Source organism: Pristiophorus japonicus, chromosome 3 (assembly GCF_044704955.1).
Source record: "Pristiophorus japonicus isolate sPriJap1 chromosome 3, sPriJap1.hap1, whole genome shotgun sequence".
Lineage (NCBI taxonomy): Eukaryota > Metazoa > Chordata > Chondrichthyes > Pristiophoridae > Pristiophorus > Pristiophorus japonicus.
In genome coordinates, this window is record NC_091979.1 from 22,457,097 (window position 1) to 22,480,447 (window position 23,351).

Below are 23,351 nucleotides of genomic sequence, written 5' to 3' on the forward strand. Positions count from 1 at the left end.
CTCTTATCAGATCACCCCTCAACCTACTCTTTGCTGGAGAAAAGCGCCTCAGCTTGTTCAATGTTTCCTGATAGTTAGAACCTCTCAGTTCTGGTATCATCCTTGCAAATCTTTTGTTGCACCTTTTCCAGTGCCTCTATATCCTTTTTGCAATATGGAGACCAGAACTGTGGATCGTACTCTATATCCAGCTTCCTATTTTTTATGTTCTTATTCCCCCAAGACTGGAAACAATATTATCAGAAATCTTGGTTTCTTGCTTCACAGATGCTGCCTGATCTGCTGAGTATTTCCAGCATTTTCTGTTTTTATTTCAGATTTCCAGCATCCACAAGTATTGTGCCTTTCCCCTTCGCTGTGTTATTTTGAGGCCCTCAGCTAACATTTGGTTGTAGATAAAACATATAACTGATATCTTAAGCAGCTCATCTTGTGTGCAGAGGTGGTGGGGGGGGGGGGGGGGGGGGGTGCGGTGGACGGGCCGCTAACAGGCAGTCTGGCACCTCTTCTTGGGTGCCAGCTTGCTGGCCTGGCCGAAACCCTTTTACTGGAATTCTTTGAGGATATAACGAGCATGGTGGATAGAGGTGTACCGATGGATGTGGTGTATTTAGATTTCCAAAAGGCATTCGATAAGGTGCCACACAAAAGGTTACTGCAGAAGATAAAGGTACGCGGAGTCAGAGGAAATGTATTAGCATGGATAGAGAATTGGCTGGCGAACAGAAAGCAGAGAGTCGGGATAAATGGGTCCTTTTCGGGTTGGAAATCTGTGGTTAGTGGTGTGCCACAGGGATCGGTGCTGGGACCACAACTGTTTACAATATACATAGATGACCTGGAAGAGGGGACAGAGTGTAGTGTAACAAAATTTGCAGATGACACAAAGATCAGTGGGAAAGCGGGTTGTGTAGAGGACACAGAGAGGCTGCAAAGCGATTTGGATAGGTTAAGCGAATGGGCTAAAGTTTGGCAGATGGAATACAATGTCGGAAAGTGTGAGGTCATCCATCTTGAGAAAAAAAACAGTAAAAGGAAATATTATTTGATTGGGGAGAAATTACAACATGCTGCAGTGCAGAAGGACCTGGGGGTCCTTGTGCATGAATCCCAAAATGTTAGTTTGCAGGTGCAGCAGGTAATCAGGAAGGCGAATGGAATGTTGGCCTTCATTGCGAGAGGGATGGAATACAAAAGCAGGGAGGTCCTGCTGCAACTGTATCGAGTATTGGTAAGGCCGCACCTGGAGTACTGCGTGCAGTTTTGGTCATCTTACTTAAGGAAGGATATACTGGCTTTGGAGTGGGTACAGAGACGATTCACTAGGCTGATTCCGGAGATGAGGGGGTTACCTTCTGATGATAGATTGAGTAGACTGGGTCTTTACTCTTTGGAGTTCAGAAGGATGAGGGGTGATCTTATAGAAACATTTAAAATAATGAAAGGGATAGACAAGGTAGAGGCGGAGAGGTTGTTTCCACTGGTCGGGAAGACTAGAACTAGGGGGCACAGCCTCAAAATACGGGGGAGCCAATTTAAAACCGAGTTGAGAAGGAATTTCTTCTCCCAGAGGGTTGTGAATCTGTGGAATTCTCTGCCCAAGGAAGCAGTTGAGGCTAGCCCATTGAATGTATTCAAGTCACAGATAGATAGATTTTTAACCAATAAGGGAATTAAGGGTTACGGGGAGCGGGCGGGTAAGTGGAGCTGAGTCCATGGCCAGATCAGCCATGATCTTGTTGAATGGCGGAGCAGGCTCGAGGGGCTAGATGGCCTACTCCTGTTCCTAATTCTTATGTTCTTATGTTCTCCCTAGTGATCCAGTGGACCTGACCTTAAAAACTTGAGAAGATAATGAGGGGGCTCGACAAGGTGGATGCAGTGAGGATGTTTCCACTCGTGGGGGAATAAGAACATAAAAAATATGAGCAGGAGTAGGCCATACGGCCCCTCGAGCCTGCTCCACGATTTAATACGATCATGGCTGATCTGATCATGGACTCAGGTCCACTTCCCCGCCCGCTCCCCACAACCCCTTATACCCTTATCGGTTAAGAAACTGTTTATCTCTGTCTTAAATTTATTCAATGTCCCAGCTTCCACAGCTCTCTGAGGCAACAAATTTCGCAGATTTACAACCCTCTGAGAAAATAAATTTCTCCTCATCTCAGTTTTAAATCTAGAACTCGGGGGCATAGTTTACGAATAAGGGGCTGCCCATTTAAAACTGAGATGAGGAGGAATTTCTTCTCTCAGAGGGTTGTAAATCTGTGGGATTCTCTGCCCCAGAGAGCTATGGAGGCTGGGTCATTGAATACATTTAAGGTGGAGATAGACAGACTTTTGAGCGATAAGGGAGTCAAGGGTTATGGGGAGCGGGCAGGGAAGTGGAGCTGAGTCCATGATCCGATCAGCCATGATCGTATTAAATGGCGCAGCGGGCTCGAGGGCCCAAATGGCCTACTCCTGCTCCTATTTCTTATGTTCTTATTACTGTCTAATTGAATTGTAATATCTGTGATATTTATATTAATTTTTAAATGTGGCATTTATTGACACTTTTTCTTCTGCTCCCAAACAGAACCATCATCTCCCTCTCCGTTGTGTATGTTATCGGCCATATTGTGAAGTCTATCGGGGCAATACCGACCGTTGGTGACTCTAAAGTGCACGTGTAAGTAAAAGAACAGGGTGCCGAAGTCGCCCACCGCCGTAAACGCGGCGCAACCCCTACCGTGTTTCACTTTTTACCGGCGCGGTTGATGAGGTGGCTTCTTGCGCGAAATTCTGCTCTTTGGCATTTTTTTTCTCAGCGGGACCGTAAGTCGGTCACAATGTGCGGCGGTGCGCGGGTGCTCGCATTCCAGAGGGGCGGAAGGTGAGGGCGTGGTGAAGTATCCGCCGTTGTCACATCATCAGCGTAGCGCTGATGATGTCATCACGGCGCCGTGTCACCCCCGTCTCTCTCCTTCACTGAGAGGGGAGAGAGAGACGCTGCGATTCTTCAGCTGAGGTCCACTGGGCCACCAGGGAGGGTTTCGGCCGGGCCAGCCGCCTGGCACGCAAGAAAGTGGTGCGAAGCTGCCTGTAGACGGCCCGGCCAAACCTGGGGGCACAATTGTCGGCCCGACACGGCAGTCGGCTGACCCCCAAAAAAAAAAAATGCCGATCGCTGGAGTGCGTCCTCCCCTTTAAAATGGCAGCTGCACCGCCATTTTGCAAGCACTCCAAGCGCAGTGCTCCGGCAGAAAAAGCTGCTGGTGGCACCGAGCGGCAGCAGCAAGATTTTGCTCGGCGGAATTTCACGATCGGGGCGGGGGTGGGCAGCAGGGGTTGAACATCGGGGAGCGGGTCACCGTCGGGATATCACAGGAGCGTAATTTTCGAAATGGCGCCGATTCCACGAAAAATCGGCGGCCATTGCACTCCACAGTGTGGCGGCCAATTTCAGGCAGTAACAGGCCTTCAGGGAAGTGAGCAATTTCAGACCCCCAGATGTTTCTCATTACAGTTGTGTGCTGACACTGCAGTGCAGTACCGAGCGAGTGCCGCACTGTCGGCGGTGCCGTCTTTTGGATGAGACAGTTAAACCGAGGGCCTGTCTGCCCTCTCAGGTGCATGCAAACAATCCCATGGTACTATAGCGAACATGAGCAGGCGAGTTCTGCCCGGTGTCCTGGCAAATATTTGTACCCCATCCAGCTTCACTAAAACAGATGATCTGGTCGTTATCACATTGCTGTTTGCAGGAGCTTGCTGTGAACATAAGAACATAAGAACATAAGAATTAGGAACAGGAGTAGGCCATCTAGCCCCTCGAGCCTGCTCCGCCATTCAACAAGACCATGACTGATCTGGCCGTGGACTCAGCTCCACTTACCCGCCCGCTCCCCATAACCCTTAATTCCCTTATTGGTTAAAAATCTATCTATCTGTGATTTGAATATATTCAATGAGCCAGCCTCAACTGCTTCCTTGGGCAGAGAATTCCACAGATTCACAACCCTCTGGGAGAAGAAATTCCTTCTCAACTCGGTTTTAAATTGGCTCCCCCGTATTTTGAGGCCGTGCCCCCTAGTTCTAGTCTCCCCTACCAGTGGAAACAACCTCTCTGCCTCTATCTTGTCTATCCCTTTCATTATTTTAAATGTTTCAATAAGATCACCCCTCATCCTTCTGAACTCCAACGAGTAAAGACCCAGTCTACTCAATCTATCATCATAAGGTAACCCCCTCATCTCCAGAATCAGCCTAGTGAATCGACTCTGTACCTCCTCCAAGGCTAGTATATCCTTCCTTAAGTAAGGTGACCAAAACTGCACGCAGTACTCCAGGTGCGGCCTCACCAATACCCTGTACAGTTGCAGCTGTACCTCCCTGCTTTTGTACTCCATCCCTGTGCGCAAATTGGCTGCTGCAACTCCCAAATTACAACAGTGACTATACTCCAAAAGTACTTCATTGGCTGCAAAGCGCTTTAGAATGACCTGAGTTTGTGAAATGCACTATATCGATGCAAGTTTTTCTCTGTTTTCTTTCTTTCGTCACCGTATCTCATTGGAAACTTGTTCCTTCTAGTTATGACGCCCATGACTAGTTTCAATATACAGGGACTGGAGAAGGCCATTCAGCCCCTTGGACCTATTCCACCATTCAGTTAGATCATGGCGGAGCTGTATCTTAACTCCATCTTGGTTCCTTAATCCTTGCCTAACAAAAATCTAATCTACCTGCATTCTGAAATTTTCAATTTGAATATGATTTTCAAAGTTAAAATTTTGCAATATGATTGAACCAAGCCACAACTTGTACATATACAGTTCCCTGAATGCAGCATAAAATCTGAAGGCACTTCATAAAAAAGGAGCACGGAGTGAATAACAGTGTTAAATTGTTAGTTTCACATTCGGCAAGGCGGTTCGGTTTTAAAGTTTTCTTTATTTTATGTTCCCACTTTTCTCTTTTTTTCCTATCTTTCAGGTTTTCCCTCCGCCACACCCGGGGTTGTAAACTCTGGTTGACTGTATTCATGGAGGTTTGATTGCAGGACACTTGATCACATGACACTTGATAAGAATATAAGAAACAGGAGTAGGCCCTACAGCCCACTCGAGCCTGCTCCGCCATTTAATAAGATCATGGTTGACCTACGACCTCAACTCCGCTTTCCCGCCCGAACCCTTCATTCCCCTCGTGTCCAAAATCTATCATCTCAGCCTTGAATATGCTCAACGATTCAGCATCCACGGCCTTCTGGGGCAGAGAATTCCAAAGGTTCACAGCCCTCTGAGTGAAGAAATTCCTCCTCATCTCTGTCTTAAAAGGCTGAGACACTTGCCCGCTGTTTGCAAATGTTAATCCATTTGCCTTATAATCATCATCATAGGCAGTCCCTCGGAATCGAGAAAGACTTGCTTCCACTCCTGAAGTGAGTCCTTAGGTGGCTGAACAGTCCAATATGAGAGTCACAGGTGGGACAGACAGCCGTTGAGCATAAGGGAGGGTGGGACAGATTTGCCGCATGCGCTTGCCGCTGCCTGCACTTGGTTTCCGCATGCTCTCGGCCTTATAAATGGTGTAGGTGAGCGACTTTGCTCCCTGTGAGCCTAGAAACAAAAGCTTTTACTCACTGCCAGTTGAGGAAATTTCCCGAGTGCCCTGATGAAGAGTCCCCTAACCACTACCCGGGAGCTGCATTATCTGATTCCCGTATCGAACCCTGAGAGGTTGATGCTGGTCAATTCTTCATAATCTCAAACAGAAAATGACGGGAACATTCGGCATGTCCGGCGGCACCTGTAATCCCCGCGACTGAGCAACCCTACCTTTTTGACTCTGGTCGACCGTATAAAACAGACAATGTCAGATCGCCTTCCCTCTCTCCCGAAGTCACTGGAACAAAAATCAGGGCAGATGCACAATGGGCGGCTGATCTGATATCCAATAAATGACCCCACCGGCACTGGGAGCTGCAGGATGCGAATTTAAATGCCATTTCACCCTCCCGCTCACTGAACAAAAGACAAGGGTGGACAAACTGTTCAGAAGGGGGAAAATAAAGTCCAGTGGTGGGTTTCCAACCTCTTTAGTCCCAAAATAAGCTGACAGTGCCCCCACAGACAGGCTACGGACTGAGGAAACGATGCGGAGAAAGTAGCGGGGGTGGGAATCGAATAGAAACAGGATTGAAATGACAATTATCTCAGGGTGTCTTAAAGCACTTTGCAGCCAATTAATTACTTTTTGAAGCGTAGTCACTGCTGCAATGTAGGAAACGCGGCAGTCATTTTCCACACAGCAAGGTCCCCATAACTAGCAATGAGATAACGACCAGATAAAGAGCTTGAAATCGCGCTCCCTACAGGCATGTACGAAGTGCGCACACATCCGTGGGGGTCCTCGCAGGTTACGGTTTGCGAAGCGCAGGCGCTTAAACCCGCCACTGGCGAACTGTGAAAAATACTTTTGTCAGATCGCATGCATGCAAAGGAAAAGGGCCTCCGCGGGCGGAGAGCTGGGCTAATTGCCCAACGTAAGGCCTGCTTTTACCAGCGTAAGAGTTATTTTTTAAATAGAAAAATAAAATGTTATCACTCATTTATATAATAAAAACCCAGGTTTTTTTTTAGCCCTGTTAAAACATCCTTAAAAAATTTCAAAAAAAATACATTTTTGTTTCAAATGTTTAATTAAATTGCATTTTGATTGATTTTAAATATGTGATGCGTTTTTTTAAATTTATTTTCCGTGTTTGGGGGTATTCCCATTCCTACTTATTGCAGCTCCGTACATTCGGAATCACTGTCAATATGAATGGGGATCCCCCTACTCTGATAGGTTGGGTCGGCCCACGTGATCACAGAGATCCGTACGAAACCCGTACGATCCTGGGAATCGTGGGCCCTTACTCCGGCCTTTGCGTAGAGCCCCAGGACTGCAAGTCGCCAAACCTCCAGGACCACCAGGAACTTTCGTAGAAATGATTGCGGTCAGAGTCACCCGCCCACGGAAAGCATCCAACCGCAATTTCTGGTCCCCTCTGCTCCAGTTATGTCAGTTGAGGAATAAATTTTGGCCAGGACACCGGGGATAACTCAAAAGCACAGACAAGGCCTAGATTTAACGTCTCATCCGGAGGACGGCACCTCCGACAGTGCAGCACTCCCTCAGCACTGCACTGGAGGGTCAGCCTAGATTTATTTGCTCAAGTACCTGGCGTGAGACTTGGCTGTCAGGCGATGGCTCAGCCAACAGCACCCGCAAATTCCGTCTGTGCGGCTTACGTTTAGTATTCTCAAGAGTTGGTGTTCTGTTAAAACCTGACAAAGCTTCTCCCATTGCCAGGATCTTATCGCTGTTTGGTCTCTTCCTGATCGCCGTGGGCACCGGTGGCATCAAACCCTGTGTGGCAGCTTTTGGTGGCGACCAGTTTGAGGAGGAACATGTAAGTGAAGCACAAGAGCGTCAGATGTTTGAGACGGTGTTATTTCTGGGCGCGACCGCTGGCAACAGACCAGCAGCAGCTGCGCATGCGCAGGTCCAGTGGTTGCTTTGTTTGTTGTTGCCAGACTTCCCTCAGATTAGTCAGAGAGAAAGGTGAGGGATGGAAATTTCAGGCACTGTGAGGTCTGTAATGTGACTTGAACCTCCCTTATCTGCCACCCTCGGGACCTGGCCTGTGCTGGATAAGGGATTTTGCCGGATGAGAGGAGGTCAGAGGGTGGTAGGGGGGGAAATGGCGGCCCAAGGTCAGGGCTAGGGTGGGGGAGGAGGTTGGTGCCCCGGTGGGCCATAAAGGAAGTGTTGGCGCGGCCCAGCGGGCCCAGTGTCAGAGCAGCCCCAGCGGGCCCAGTGTGGGAGCAGCCCCAGCGGGCCCAGTGTGGGAGCAGCCCCAGCGGGTCGAGTGTGGGAGCAGCCCCAGCGGGCCCAGTGTGGGAGCAGCCCCAGCGGGCCGAGTGTCGGAGAGGGCCCAGCGGGCCCAGTGTGGGAGCAGCCCCAGAGGACCGAGTGTCGGAAAGGGCCCAGCGGGCCGAGTGTGGGAGCAGCCCCAGCGGGCCCAGTGTCAGAGCAGCCCCAGCGGGCCGAGTGTCGGAGAGGGCCCAGCGGGCCCAGTGTGGGAGCAGCCCCAGCGGGCCGAGTGTCGGAAAGGGCCCAGCGGGCCTAGTGTGGGAGCAGCCCCAGCGGGCCGAGTGTCGGAGAGGGCCCAGCGGGCCAAGTGTGGGAGCAGCCCCAGCGGGCCCAGTGTGGGAGCAGCCCCAGCGGGCCCAGTGTGGGAGCAGCCCCAGTGGGCCGAGTGTGGGAGCAGCCCCAGCGGGCCCAGTGTGGGAGCAGCCCCAGCGGGCCGAGTGTGGGAGCAGCCCCAGCGGGCCCAGTGTCAGAGCAGCCCCAGCGGGCCCAGTGTGGGAGCAGCCCCAGCGGGCCCAGTGTGGGAGCAGCCCCAGCGGGCCCAGTGAGGAAGCAGCCCCAGCGGGCCGAGTGTCGGAGAGGACCCAGCGGGCCCAGTATCAGAGAGGGCCCAGCGGGCCCAGTGTGGGAGCAGCCCCAGCGGGCCCAGTGTGGGAGAGGGCCCCAGTGGGCCCAGTGTGGGAGCAGCCCCAGCAGGCCCAGTGTCGGAGAGGGCCCCAGCGGGCCCAGTGTGGGAGAGGGCCCCAGCGGGCCTAGTGTGGGAGAGGGCCCCAGCGGGCCCAGTGTCGGAGCGGCCCCAAAATTGGGTTGGAGGACGGCCCCCGGCTGACAGAATCATGCTGGACAAGGGGTGGTCCCGGATAAAGGAGGTCCAACCTGTATTAGGAGCTTGTCATAAGAGCATAAGAATTAGGAGCAGGAGTAAACCATTTGGCCGCTCGAGCCTGCTCCGCCTTTTAATGAGACCACAGCTGATCTTCTACATCAACTCCACCTTGCCTGCACTATCCTCATAGCCCTTGATACCCTTAATATCCAAAAACCTATTGATCTCTGTCTTGAATATACTCAAAGTCTGAGGGGCCGAACTTGGTGGACTCACTGCTCACTGCCGCAGAGTTTTCTGGAAGGTGTCTGTTATATATGTTGACTTGTATTTACTCTGTACAACCACCAGAGGGCTCATCCCCTGGAGTCGCAAGGTATCCCATAATCCCTTGGGATCACAGGTATTTAAGGAGGCTTCACAGGTTGGAGAGGCACTCTGGAGACCTGCAATAAAAGACTAAGGTCACACTTTACTTTGAGCTCACAGTTTCAGTCTGACTCTTTCTCCATACACAACAACTGGCGACGAGATACAGATAGCGAACGCAAAGATGCAGAGAACCGTGGGCATCCTGGAGAAATTTTCGGAGGGAGATGATTGGGAAACTTTTGTGGAGCAACTCGACCAATCCTTCATGGCCAATGAGCTAGATGCAGAAGAGAGCGCTACCAAACGAAGGGCGATCCTCCTCACCGTCTGTGGGGCACCAATGTATGGCCTCATGAAGAATCTGCTCACTCAAGCGAAACCCTCGGAGAAATCGTACGACGATTTGTGTACACTGGTTCGAAAGCATTTGAACCCGAAGGAAAGCGTTCTGATGGCGAGGTACCAGACCTACAAAAGGTCTGAAGGCCAGGAAGTGGCGAGTTATGTTGCCGAGCTAAGACACCTTGCAGGACATTGCGAATTTGAAGGACATTTTGAGCACATGCTCAGAGACTTTTTCGTACTTGGCAAACTTTTGACTGTAGAGACCCCAACCTTCAGTAAGGCCATAACGATAGCCCAGGTGTTCATTGCCACTAGTGACAATACTAAGCAAATCTCTCAGCACACAAGTGCTGCTACAAGTACTGTGAACAAAGTGATGTTGTTTTCGAATCGTAACATACAGGGCAGGTCATACATACCTGCAGCTACACGTCCACAGATGTCTCAGAGTCCACCATCAAGGGTGATGAATGCAAGGCCATTAACACCTTGTTGGCGCTGCGCGGGTGATCATCATTTCTATTCATGCCAATTCAAAGAGTACATTTGCAAGGGCTGTGGATCAATGGGACACCTCCAACGAGTGTGCAGGCGAGCTGCTAAGCCTGTTAAACCTGCAAACCACCATGTTGCAGAGGAGGACAGATCCACAGAGGATCACTACGAACCAAAGCCTCAGATCGAGGAGGCAGAGGTACATGGGTGCACACATTCACCACAAATTGTCCCCCGATAATGCTGAATGTTGAACTAAATGGACTCCCGGTGTCAATGGAGCTGGACACAGGCGCGAGCCAGTCCATCATGGGCAAAAAGACTTTTGAAAGGTTGTGGTGCAACAAGGCCTCAAGGCCAGTCTTAACTCCAGTTCGCACGAAACTAAGAACTTACACGAAAGAACTGATTCCTGTAATCGGCAGTGTTACCATAACACTCTCGTACGATGGAGTGGTGCACAAGCTACCACTCTGGGTGGTACCGGGCGATGGTCCCACGCTGCTCGGCAAGAGCTGGCTGGGAAACATACGCTGGAACTGGGACGACATCCGAGCGCTATCGCCCGCTGACGACACTGCATGTACCCAGGTCTTAAACAAATTTCCTTCGCTGTTCGAACCAGGCATCGGGAAATTCCAAGGAACAAAAATGCAGATCCACCTAATTCCGGGGGCGCAACCCATCCATCACAAGGTGAGAGCAGTACCGTACATGATGAGAGAAAGGGTAGAGATCGAGCTAGACCGGCTGCAAAGAGAGGGCATCATTTCACCAATCGAGTTCAACGAGTGGGCAAGTCCTATTGTCCCAGTCCTCAAGGGAGATGGCACCGTCAGAATCTGTGGCGATTACAAAGTAACTAGCAATCGTTTCTCCCTGCAGGACCAATACCCACTACCAAAGGCCGACAACCTCTTTGCAATGCTGGCAGGAGAAAAGATGTTCATGAAGCTGGATCTGACTTCAGCCTACATGACGCAGGAACTGGAGGAATCATCGAAGGCCTCCACCTGCATCAACATGCACAAGGGTTTTTTTGTTTGTAACAGATGCCTGTTTGGAATCCGATCAGTGGCGGCGATATTCCAGAGAAACATGGAAAGTTTACTGAAGTCGGTCCCGCACACCGCGGTCTTCCAGGACGACATCTTGGTCACAGGTCGGAACGCAGTCGAGCATCTGCAGAACCTGGAGGAGGTTCTTAGTCGACTCAACCGCATGGGGCTCAGGGTAAAACGCTTGAAGTGCGTTTTCCTGGCACCTGAAGTGGAGTTCTTGGGAAGGAGGATTGCGGCGGACGGCATCAGGCCCACCAACGCGAAGACGGAGGCAATCGAGAATGCACCAAGGCCACAGAACGTGACGGAGCTGCGGTCGTTTCTGGGACTCTTGAACTACTTTGGTAACTTCTTACCGGGTCTCAGCACTCTGCTAGAATCACTGCATGTCTTACGACAAAAAGGGGGCGAATGGGTTTGGGGCAAAAGCCAAGAAAATGCCTTTGTAAAAGCGAGAAAATTGTTATGCTCAAATAAATTGCTTGTGTTGTATGATCCATGTCATCATCATAGGCAGTCCCTCGGAATCGAGGAGGACTTGCTTCCACTCCCAAAGTGAGTTCTTTGATGGTTGAACAGTCCGATACGAGAGCCACAGACCCTGTTACAGTTGGGACAGACATTCGTCGGGGAAAGGGGTCGGTGGGGCTGGTTTGCCGCGCGCTCCTTCCACTGCCTGCGCTTGGCCTCTTCCTGCTCTTTGATTTGAGACTCGAAGAGCTCAACGCCCTCCCGGATGGACTTTCTCCACCTCGGGCGGTCTACGGCCAGGGTCTCCCAGGTGTCAGTGATGATGTCGCACTTTACCAGGGAGGCTTTGAGGGTGTCCTTATAATGTTTCCGCTGTCCTCCTTTGGCTCGTTTACCATGAAGGAGCTCCGCGTAAAGCATTTGCTTAGGGAGTCTCGTATCTGGCAGGCGAACTATGTGGCCTGCCCAGCGAAGCTGATCGAGTGTGGTCAGTGCTTCAATACTGGGGATGTTAGCCTGGTTGAGGACACTGATGTTGGTGCACCTGTCCTCCCAGGGGATTTGCAGGATCTTGCGGATGCATCGTTGATGATATATCTCCAGCGATTTGAGGTGTCTTCTATACATCATCCATACCTCAGATCAATACAGGAGGGCAGGTATTACTACAGCCCTGTAGACCATGAGTTTGATGGTAGATTTGAAGACCTGGTCTTCAAACACTCTTTTCCTCAGACGACTGAAGGCTGCGCTGGCACACTGGAGGCGATGCTGAATCTTCGCATCAATGTCTGCCTTTGTTGATAAGAGGCTTCCGAGATATGGGAAATGGTCCATGTTGTCCAGGGCCGTGCTGTGGATCTTGATGATTGGAGGGCAGGGCTGTGCGGCGAGGACAGGCTGGTGGAGGACCTTTGGCTTACGGATGTTAAGCGTAAGGCCCATGCTTTCATATGCCTCAGTGAATACATTGACTATATCCTGGAGTTCAGCCTCTGAATGTGCACAGACGCAGGCGTCGTCCACATACTGCAGCTCAACGACAGAGGGTGGGGTGATCTTGGACCAGGGGGGTGGGAACCAATGCAGGGAGACAGAGGGAAACAAAAAGGAGGCAAAAGCAAAAGACAGAAAGGAGATGAGGAAAAGTGGAGGGCAGAGAAACCCAAGGCAAAGAACAAAAAGGGCCACTGTACAGCAAAATTCTAAAAGGACAAAGGGTGTTAAAAGAACAAGCCTGAAGGCTTTGTGTCTTAATGCAAGGAGTATCCGCAATAAAGTGGATGAATTAACTGTGCAAATAGATGTTAACAAATATGATGTGATTGGGATTACGGAGACGTGGCTCCAGGATGATCAGGGCTGGGAACTCAACATCCAGGGGTATTCAACATTCAGGAAAGATAGAATAAAAGGAAAAGGAGGTGGGGTAGCATTGCTGGTTAAGGAGCAAATTAAGGCAATAGTTCGGAAGGACATTAGCTTGGATGATGTGGAATCTATATGGGTAGAGCTGCAGAACACCAAAGGACAAAAAACGTTAGTGGGAGTTGTGTACAGACCTCCAAACAGTAGTAGTGATGTTGGGGAGGGCATCAAACATGAAATTAGGGGTGCGTGCAATAAAGGTGCAGCAGTTATAATGGGTGACTTTAATATGCACATAGATTGGGTTAACCAAACTGGAAGCAATACGGTAGAGGAGGATTTCCTGGAGTGCATAGGGATGGTTTTTTAGACCAATATGTCGAGGAACCAACTAGGGGGGAGGCCATCTTAGACTGGGTGTTGTGTAATGAGAGAGGATTAATTAGCAATCTCGTTGTGCGAGGCCCCTTGGGGAAGAGTGACCATAATATGGTGGAATTCTACATTAGGATGGAGAATGAAACAGTTAATTCAGAGACCATGGTCCAGAACTTAAAGAAGGGTAACTTTGAAGGTATGAGGCGTGAATTGGCTAGGATAGATTGGCGAATGATACTGAAGGGGTTGACTGTGGATGGGCAATGGCAGACATTTAGAGACCGCATGGATGAACTACAACAATTGTACATTCCTGTCTGTCGTAAAAATAAAAAAGGGAAGGTGGCTCAACCGTGGCTATCAAGGGAAATCAGGGATAGCATTAAAGCCAAGGAAGTGGCATACAAATTGGCCAGAAATAGCAGCGAACCCGGGGACTGGGAGAAATTTAGAACTCAGCAGAGGAGGACAAAGGGTTTGATTAGGGCAGGGAAAATGGAGTACGAGAAGAAACTTGCAGGGAACATTAAGACGGATTGCAAAAGTTTCTATAGATATGTAAAGAGAAAAAGGTTAGTAAAGACAAACGTAGGTCCCCTGCAGTCAGAATCAGGGAAAGTCATAACGGGGAACAAAGAAATGGCGGACCAATGGAACAAGTACTTTGGTTCGGTATTCACTGAGGAGGACACAAACAACCTTCCGGATATAAAAGGGGTCGGAGGGGCTAGTAAGGAGGAGGAACTGAGGGAAATCCTTATTAGTCGGGTTATTGTGTTGGGGAAATTGATGGGATTGAAGGCCGATAAATCCCCAGGGCCTGATGGACTGCATCCCAGAGTACTTAAGGAGGTGGCCTTGGAAATAGTGGATGCATTGACAGTCATTTTCCAACATTCCATTGACTCTGGATCAGTTCCTATGGAGTGGAGGGTAGCCAATGTAACCCCACTTTTTAAAAAAGGAGGGAGAGAGAAAACAGGGAATTACAGACCGGTCAGCCTGACATCGGTAGTGGGTAAAATGATGGAATCAATTATTAAGGATGTCATAGCAGTGCATTTGGAAAGAGGTAATATGATAGGTCCAAGTCAGCATGGATTTGTGAAAGGGAAATCATGCTTGACAAATCTTCTGGAATTTTTTGAGGATGTTTCCAGTAGAGTGGACAAGGGAGAACCAGTTGATGTGGTATATTTGGACTTTCAGAAGGCTTTCGACAAGGTCCCACACAAGAGATTAATGTGCAAAGTTAAAACACATGGGATTGGGGGTAGTGTGCTGACATGGATTGAGAACTGGTTGTCAGACAGGAAGCAAAGAGTAGGAGTAAATGGGGACTTTTCAGAATGGCAGGCAGTGACTAGTGGGGTGCCGCAAGGTTCTGTGCTGGGGCCCCAGCTGTTTACACTGTACATTAATGATTTAGACGAGGGGATTAAATGTAGTATCTCCAAATTTGCGGATGACACTAAGTTGGGTGGCAGTGTGAGCTGCAAGGAGGATTCTATGAGGCTGCAGAGCGACTTGGATAGGTTAGGTGAGTGGGCAAATGCATGGCAGATTAAGTATAATGTGGATAAATGTGAGGTTATCCACTTTGGTGGTAAAAACAGAGAGACAGACTATTATCTGAATGGTGACAGATTAGGAAAAGGGCAGGTGCAAAGAGACCTGGGTGTCATGGTACATCAGTCATTGAAGGTTGGCATGCAGGTACAGCAGGCGGTTAAGAAAGCAAATGGCATGTTGGCCTTCATAGCGAGGGGATTTGAGTACAAGGGCAGGGAGGTGTTGCTACAATTGTACAGGGCCTTGGTGAGGCCACACCTGGAGTATTGTGTACAGTTTTGGTCTCCTAACCTGTGGAAGGACATTCTTGCTATTGAGGGAGTGCAGCGAAGGTTCACCAGACTGATTCCCTATCAAGAAAGACTGGATCAACTGAACTGGAGTTCAGAAGAATGAGAGGGGACCTCATAGAAACGTTTAAAATTCTGACGGGGTTAGACAGGTTAGATGCAGGAAGAATGTTCCCAATGTTGGGGAAGTCCAGAACCAGGGGACACAGTCTAAGGATAAGGGGGAAGCCATTTAGGACCGAGATGAGGAGGAATTTCTTCACCCAGAGAGTGGTGAACCTGTGGAATTCTCTACCACAGAAAGTTGTTGAGGCCAATTCACTAAATATATTCAAAAAGGAGTTAGATGAAGTCCTTACTACTAGGGGAATCAAGGGGTATGGTGAGAAAGCAGGAATGGGGTACTGAAGTTGCATGTTCAGCCATGAACTCATTGAATAGCGGTGCAGGCTAGAAGGGCCGAATGGCCTACTCCTGCATCTATTTTCTATGTTTCTATGTTTCTACGGAGGTGGCGAAGGTTAAACAGCTTCCCACTGGTTCTGTAGTTTAGTTCCATCCAGCGAGGAGCTTGTTGATTGTGAGGTGGAGCATGGCAGCGAGGAAGATTGAGAAGATGGTTGGTGCGATGACGCACTCCTGTTTGACCCCGGGTCCGAACGTGGATTGGGTCTGTAATGGATCAATTGATAAGGATCACGGCCTGCATATCATCGTGAAGCAGGCGAAGGATGTTGACAAACTTTTGGAGGCATCCGAAATGGAGGAGGACGCTCCATAGACCGTCACGGTTGACAGTGTCAAAGGCCTTTGTATGATCGAAAAAGGCCATGTATAAGGGCTGGCGCTGCTCCCTGCATTTTTCCTGCAATTGTCGCGCTGCAAAGATCATGTCTGTTGTGCCCCATACGGGACGAAATCCGCATTGTGATTCTGGGAGGAGCTCCTTGCCCATAGGGAGAAGACAATTGAGGAGAACTCGAGCGACAGCTTTCCCAGTGGCTGAAAGCAGGGAGATTCCCCTGTAGTTGCCGCAGTCGGACTTGTCCCTTTTTAAAAATGGTCACAATCATTGTATCTCTGAGATCTCCCGGCATGCTCTCCTCCCTCCTGATGAGAGAGATGAGGTCATGTATCCGCGCCAACAGCGCCTCTCTGCCATATTTTAGCGCCTCAGCAGGGATTCCACCCACACCCGTAGCCTTGTTATTCTTTGATTGTTTTATGGTTTTGCCTACTTCGTGTGACGTTGGAGTTTCACTGAGTTGGTGGCGGGTCACATGCTGCGGGATGGAGTCAAGAACACTCGAGTCAAAGGCAGAGTCTCGATTGAGAAGATCTTCAAAGTGCTCCTCCTTCCATCGGCCCCTGACAGCCTCAGTGTCCTTGATGAGTGTTTCCCCGTTCTTGGCCAGGAGTGGGGTGGGGTCTTGGGAGTTTGGACCGTAGGTGGCCTTGACTGCAGTGAAGAATCCTCACATATCGTGGCTCTCGGCCAGTTGTTGTATCTCCTGTGCTTTCTCCATCCATCACCTGTTCTTTAGGTCCCAGATATTTTGTTGGACCTGAGCCTTGAGCTGTCTGTAATGTTGTTTTGCAGCTCCCGAGTTGGGTTGTTGCTTGAGGCTCAGAAATGCTTTGCGCTTGTGATCTATTAGTTCTTTGATCTCCTGATCATTTTCATCAAACCAGTCCTGATGTTTTCTGGTTGAGTGACCAAGTGTCTCTTCACAGGCACTGGTTATAGAGGCCTGGAGGGCAGATCAAGCGCTGTGGGGATTCAGCATCTTAGGATCATCAAGGCATGCCAGATTGGCTGTGAGGGCGCTGGCTGTATAGAGCTCTCTTAGCTGGGTCTCTACGTGCCCCGGCATTAACCTTCTTGCTGAACTGCTTCTCTGTCCCCTCTGCTTTGGGGCAATGTTAATGTCGATGATGGATCGGATTAGGTGGTGGTCCGTCCAGCAGCTCCTGTCATGGCGCGGGTGATGCGCACATCCTTGCGATCCCTGGCTCGGACGATGACATAGTCAAGCAGGTGCCAGTGTTTAGAGCGAGGGTGTTGCCACGATGCCTTGTATTTGTCCCTCTGGCGGAACAAGGTGTTGATGATGAGGAATTCATGTTCTCGACATTTTGTCAGGAATAGGGTACCGCTGGAGTTGGCTTTCCCTACCCCCTCTCTGTCAATCACACCTCCCCAGAGGGATTGTGGCTTTGCCGACCCTGGCATTAAAATCACCCAGAAGGATCAATTTGTCGCCCATAGGAACGCGGGACAAGGATGTCTCGAGGTTGGAATAAAAACCCTCTTTAGCCTCATCTGTTGCATCGAGTGTCGGAGTGTACACACTGATGACTGTGGCACATTGGTTCTGAGATAGGCTAACACGAAGAGTCATGAGGTGTTCGTTAACCCCACAGGGGAAGTCTTTGAGGCGGTCGACCAGCTCATTCTTGACGGCAAAGCCGACTCCATAAAGACGGCGTTCTGCCTCTGGTTTCCCTTTCCAGAAGAAGGTGTACCCTCCAGCATGTTCCTTCAGCTGGCCTTCCCCTGCCCACCGGGTCTCACTTAGGGCGGCGATGTCAATGTCAAAACGTCTGAGTTCCCGGGCAACTATGGCGGTGCGGCGTTCCGGCCTGTTGCTGTTGGGATTGTCCATGAGGGTCCTGACGTTCCAGGTCCAGAACTTCATACTGATGAAGTGGAAGATGCCTGTGCGTGAGTTCTTTTAACGTGGGGTGGTCGTTGCACATCGGCAACCACACGGGCTTAGCTGGACAAGGTCTTGGTCCCGTGGCAAGGGGGTCCAAGACAACTGGAGACCAGGCACAGCTCGATAAGCCTAATTGCGAAGTGTTGGCTGCAAGCTCAGCGCCGAGTAGCGCCATTGATGGTAGACGGCCCTAGGCTTGGCTGGGGGGCAGGCATTAGGAGGGTCACTTCCAAAGTTATTTTAAAAGTTAAAAGTTGATAAAAATTCCCAATTTATTTCAAAAGTTTCTACGAGTTGTTAACAAATCGAAGATGTAAATCAATAATAGGTTATAAAACTTGCCCCAGTTTAAAAAGTTTCTAAAAATTGTTAAAAAGTCAAGGATGTAGATCAATAATCGAGGTTTAAAAGTATTTCGATTAAAAGTCTAAAATGTAAGTTTTGAAAGCTATCCCAACTTGTTTAAAAAGTTTAAAAGTTGATTAAAAGTTTCAAAATTAATTAAAAGTTGGTCAGCAGTTTAAGACGCTGGGTTCAACGCCGCTGCCACGGTCCCTTCGGCCGGTTCAGCACCGGCCTGGAGTCCCTTCGGCGGGTTCCACGCTCCCCCAATGTGTCAGCACAATGAACACCTGGTGTGCGACCACAGGGACAGGTGTGGGCAGGTGTGGAGTCTTTTCGGCCAGGATGGCCCGGGACTGGTGTGGTGTCCTTTCGGCCGGCGTGGGATCCCTTCGGCCCGGGACAGAAGCGGCCGGCACGGGGTCCCTTCGACAACTGCAAGGTAACGTTTATTTGTTGTCCCACCAGGGCCGCTCAGGTCCCGCTGTGTGTTGTCCCGCTGGGGCCGCTCAGGGCCCGCTGTGTGTTGTCCCACTGGGGCTGCCGAGGGTCCACTGTGTGTTGTCCCGCTGGGGCTGCCTAGGGCCCGCTGTGTGTTGTCCCGCTGGGGCTGCCTAGGGTCCGCTGTGTGTTGTCCCACTGGGGCTGCCTAGGGCCCGCTGTGTGTTGTCCCGCTGGGGCTGCCTAGGGCCCGCTGTGTATTGTCCCGCTGGGGCTGCCTAGGGCCCGCTGTGTGCTGTCCCGCTGGGGCTGCTCACAGCCTGCTATGCGCTGTCCCGCTGGGGCCCGGACCGGTGTGGAGTCCCTTCGACCCGGGACAGAAGCGGCCGGCGTGTTGTCCAGCTTCCTTACCCGGAGAGTGGCCCGGAAGAGCGCTGCGTGTTCTTCACCCAGAGAGTGGTGAACCTGTGGAATTCTCTACCACAGAAAGTTGTTGAGGCCAATTCACTAAATATATTCAAAAAGGAATTAGATGTAGTCCTTACTACTAGGGGGATCAAGGGGAATGGCAAAAAAGCAGGAATGGGGTACTGAAGTTGCATGTTCAGCCATGAACTCATGGCTGAACATGAGTCCTTGTGCATGAAACTCTTTTTGGATCCTTGTGCATGAATCCCAAAAAGTTAGTTTGCAGGTGCAGCAGATAATCAGTAAGTTGAATGGAATGTTGGCCTTCATTTCAAGAGGGATGGAGTACAAAAGCAGGGAGGTCCTGCTGCAACTGTACAGGGTATTGGTGAGGCTGCACCTGGAGTACTGCATGCAGTTTTGGTCACCTTACTTAAGGAACGATATACTAGCTTTGAAGGGGGTACAGAGACGATTCACTAGGCTGATTCCGGAGATGAGGGGGTTACCTTATGATGATAGATTGAGTAGACTGGGTCTTTACTCGTTGGAGTTCAGAAGGATGAGGGGTGATCTTAAAGAAACATTTAAAATAATGAAAGGGATCGACAAGATAGAGGCGGAGAGGTTGTTTCCACTGGTCGGGGAGACTAGAACTAGGGGGCACAGCCTCAAAATACGGGGGAGCCAATTTAAAACCAAGTTGAGAAGGAATTTCTTCTCCCAGAGGGTTGTGAATCTGTGGAATTCTCTGCCCAAGGAAGCAGTTGAGGCTAGCTCATTGAATGTATTCAAGTCACAGATAGATAGATTTTTAACCAATAAGGGAATTAAGGGTTACGGGGAGCAGGCGGGTAAGTGGAGCTGAGTCCACGGCCAGATCAGCCATGATCTTATTGAATGGCGGTGCAGGCTCGAAGGGTCGAATGGCCTACTCCTGCACCTATTTTCTATGTTTCTATGTTTCTATGTGTTGTCCGGCTTCATGTAAGCGTTTGGTTCTAGCATGTGACGCGTCGTCATATGGCGTCGGGTGTGTATTGCAATAAGCTAATGACTTCGAGAAACTGCAACTAGTTGCTTATGCATCCAGGAGTCTGTCTAAGGCTGAGAGAGCCTTCAGCATGATTGATAAAAAGAAGCGTTAGCGTGTGTCTATGGGGTAAAGAAAATGCATCAATACCTGTTTGGGCTAAAATTCGAATTGGAAACTGACCATAAGCCACTTATATCCCTGTTTTCCGAGAGTAAAGGGATAAATACCAAAGCATCAGCCCGCATCCAGAGATGGGCGCTCACGTTGTCCACATACAATTATGCCATCTGCCACAGGCCAAGCACAGAAAACTGCACTGATGCTCTCAGTAGGCTGCCATTGCCCACCACGGGGGTGGAAATGGCGCAGCCCGCAGATCTAGCCATGGTTATGGAAGCATTTGAGAGTGAGCAATCACCCATCACTGCCTGGCAGATCAAAACCTGGACAAGCCAGGACCCCTTATTATCTCTAGTCAAAAGCTGTGTGCTTCACGGGAACTGGTCCAGTGTTCCAGTAGAAATGCAGGAAGAGATAAAGCCGTTCCAGCAGTGCAAAGATGAAATGTCTATACAGGCAGACTGCCTTCTGTGGGGCAATCGAGTAGTGGTCCCCAAGAAGGGCAGAGACACCTTCATCAATGACCTCACAGTACCCACCCAGGCATCGTAATGATGAAAGCGATAGCCCGGAATTGATGCGGGCTTAGAGTCCTGCAGTTAAGCAATGTACCCAGGGAGGCGCCGCTAAGTTCATGGTCTTGGCCCTCCAAACCGTGGTCTAGGGTACACGTCGACTATGCAGGACCGTTCTTGGGTAAAATGTTCCTTGTGGTTGTAGACGCATACTCCAAGTGGATTGAATGTGAGATAATGTCGAGCAGCACGTCCACTGCCGCTACTGAAAGCCTGCTGGCCATGTTTGCCACACACGGCTTACCCGATGTCCTGGTGAGCGACAATGGGCTATGTTTTACCAGTGCTGAGTTCAAAAATTTCATGACCCGTAATGGGATTAAACATGTCACATCTGCCCCGTTTAATCCAGCGTCCAATGGTCAGGCAGAGAGAGCAGTTCAAACCATCAAGCAAGGCTTGAAGAGAGTAACTGAAGGCTCACTGCAGACTCGCCTATCCCGAGTTCTGCTTAGCTACCGCACGAGACCCCACTCACTCATGGGATCCCACCTGCTGAACTGCTCATGAAAAGAGCACTTAAGACAAGGCTCTCATTAGTTCACCCTGATCTACATGAACAGGTAGAGAGCAGGCAGCTTCAACAAAGTGCATACCATAATAGCGCAAATGTGTCACGCGAGATTGAAGTCAATGATCCTGTATTTTTATTAAATTATGGACAAGGTCCCAAGTGGCTTCCCGGCACTATCGTGGCCAAAGAGGGAAGCAGGGTGTTTTGGGTCAAACTTTCAAATGGACTCATTCACCGGAAACACTTGGACCAAATCAAACTCAGATTCACGGACTACCCTGAACAACCCACCTTGGACCCTACCTTTTTTGATCCCCCAACATACACACCAGTGGCAACCGGCACCACGGTTGACCACGAAGCAGAACCCATCATCCACAGCAGCCCTGCAGGGCCCAACACACCGGGCAGCCCAGCAAGACCAGCTGCACAGCAGCCCAGCGAGGGCCCAACAAATGATTCAACAACACCAGCTTTCAGACCGAGACGATCAACCAGGGCAAGAAGGGCCCCAGACTGACTCACATTGTAAATAGTTACACTATTGACTTTGCGGGGGAGTGTTGTTATACATGTGGACTTGTATTTAATCTGTGCAGCCACCAGAGGGCTCATCCTCTGGAGTCCCAAGGGATCCCATAATCCCTTGGGAGCACAGATATTTAAGGAGGCTTCACAGGTTGGAGAGGCACTCTGGAGACCTGCAATAAAAGACTAAGGTCACACTTTACTTGGAGCTCAGTGTTCAGTCTGACTCTTTCTCCATACACAACAGTCTTCCCCTCGGTGCCAGTTTGGTGGAAGCCTCCCGTCTGTTAGCGCGCGACTCACGTAAGTGTCCTCCTGCCCGCCGAGCTGCCCGTTTGCTCCGGGCGGCAGCCCACTGCAGCAGGGGGAAGGACCACCGCGTGGAGGCAGGTCTAACCTCAACGGTAAGTAAGAAGACCTGCAATAAAATGGTTAGTACACTTTTTATATATATTTTTTACAGCGATTCAGATGGATGGGGGTCCCCTGAAGGTTTTCCAGTGTTTTTTTGTGTAAATTTCTATTTTTGCTCCCCCCCCCCCCCCCCCAGGCCCGACTCAATCCTCAGCGGTACTTTGCCGAGGATTGCATTTTCCGCTGAGATTGGGAGCTCCCGCTCGCTGCCACCCAGACTCATGCCGTTTTTTTGCCGCCGGGCGATCTTTGCAGACCTATTTAACGAAACCCCCGGCCAAAGGTACCGTCAGGTATCTCAGCGGTTCTTTGGCGGAACTTAGCTTCCACCAAGTTCGGGCCCTGAGCTTCCACAGCCCTCTGGGATAGATAATTCCAGAGATTCCCCACCCTCCAAGTGAAGAAGTTTCTCCCATCTCAGTCCTAAATGGCCGACCCCCTTATTCTGAGACTGTGACCCTTGGTTCTGGTGTTGAACTGCATTTGCCAATTATTTGCCCATTCTGCAAGTTTATTAATGTCCTCCTGCAGTGCTCCTCAGCATTGACAGGTTGTGAGAGTTTTATTGTACTCTCACGGATGGTGCCGGTCACTTTCGGATCCTCTGTTGTGGTTTGAACACGCAGGCGTGTGAGCATAGAATCATCGAAGTTTACAGCACAGAAGGAGGCCATTTCAGTCCATGGTGTCCGCGCCGGCCGACCAAGAGCTATCCAGCCTAATCCCACTTTCCAGCTCCAGGTCCGTAGCCCTGCAGGTTACGGCACTTCAAGTGCACATCCAAGTGCTTTTTAAATGCGATGAGGGTTTCTGCCTCGACCAACCTTTCAGGCAGTGAGTTCCAGACCCCCACCACCCTCTGGGTGAAGAAATTTTATCTCAAATCCCCTCTAAAATTTCTACCAACGACTGATGTTGGGATTTAATCGGCTGGGAAAAGGTTAATTAAGAAAGAGAGTGGAGACAATATAGAACGACAGAGAGAGGAGTGCCTGGGGAGGAAAACGAGAGGGATGAACATAAGAACATTAAAAATTAGGAGCAGGAGAAGGCCATTCGGCCCCTCGAGCCTGCTCCACCATTCAGTAAGATCATGGCTGATCTTCTACCTCAACTCCACTTTCCCGCACTGTCCCCAGAGAAGGCGGAGAAGGAACGCGAGAAGAGAGA

The 23,351-nt window shown here is 50.1% G+C and overlaps 1 protein-coding gene across 2 annotated transcripts in view; it reads left to right on the forward strand.

The window, feature by feature from the left end:
• slc15a2 (solute carrier family 15 member 2) overlaps nt 1-23,351 on the forward strand; it is a 261,524-nt gene that overhangs the window by 65,574 nt on the left and 172,599 nt on the right. For both annotated transcript variants that reach the window (XM_070875245.1, XM_070875244.1), the window contains exons 5-6: nt 2,582-2,674; nt 7,345-7,444. In XM_070875245.1, coding sequence (XP_070731346.1) covers nt 2,582-2,674; nt 7,345-7,444 — 193 coding nt within the window. The remainder of the gene's footprint in view (nt 1-2,581; nt 2,675-7,344; nt 7,445-23,351) is intronic.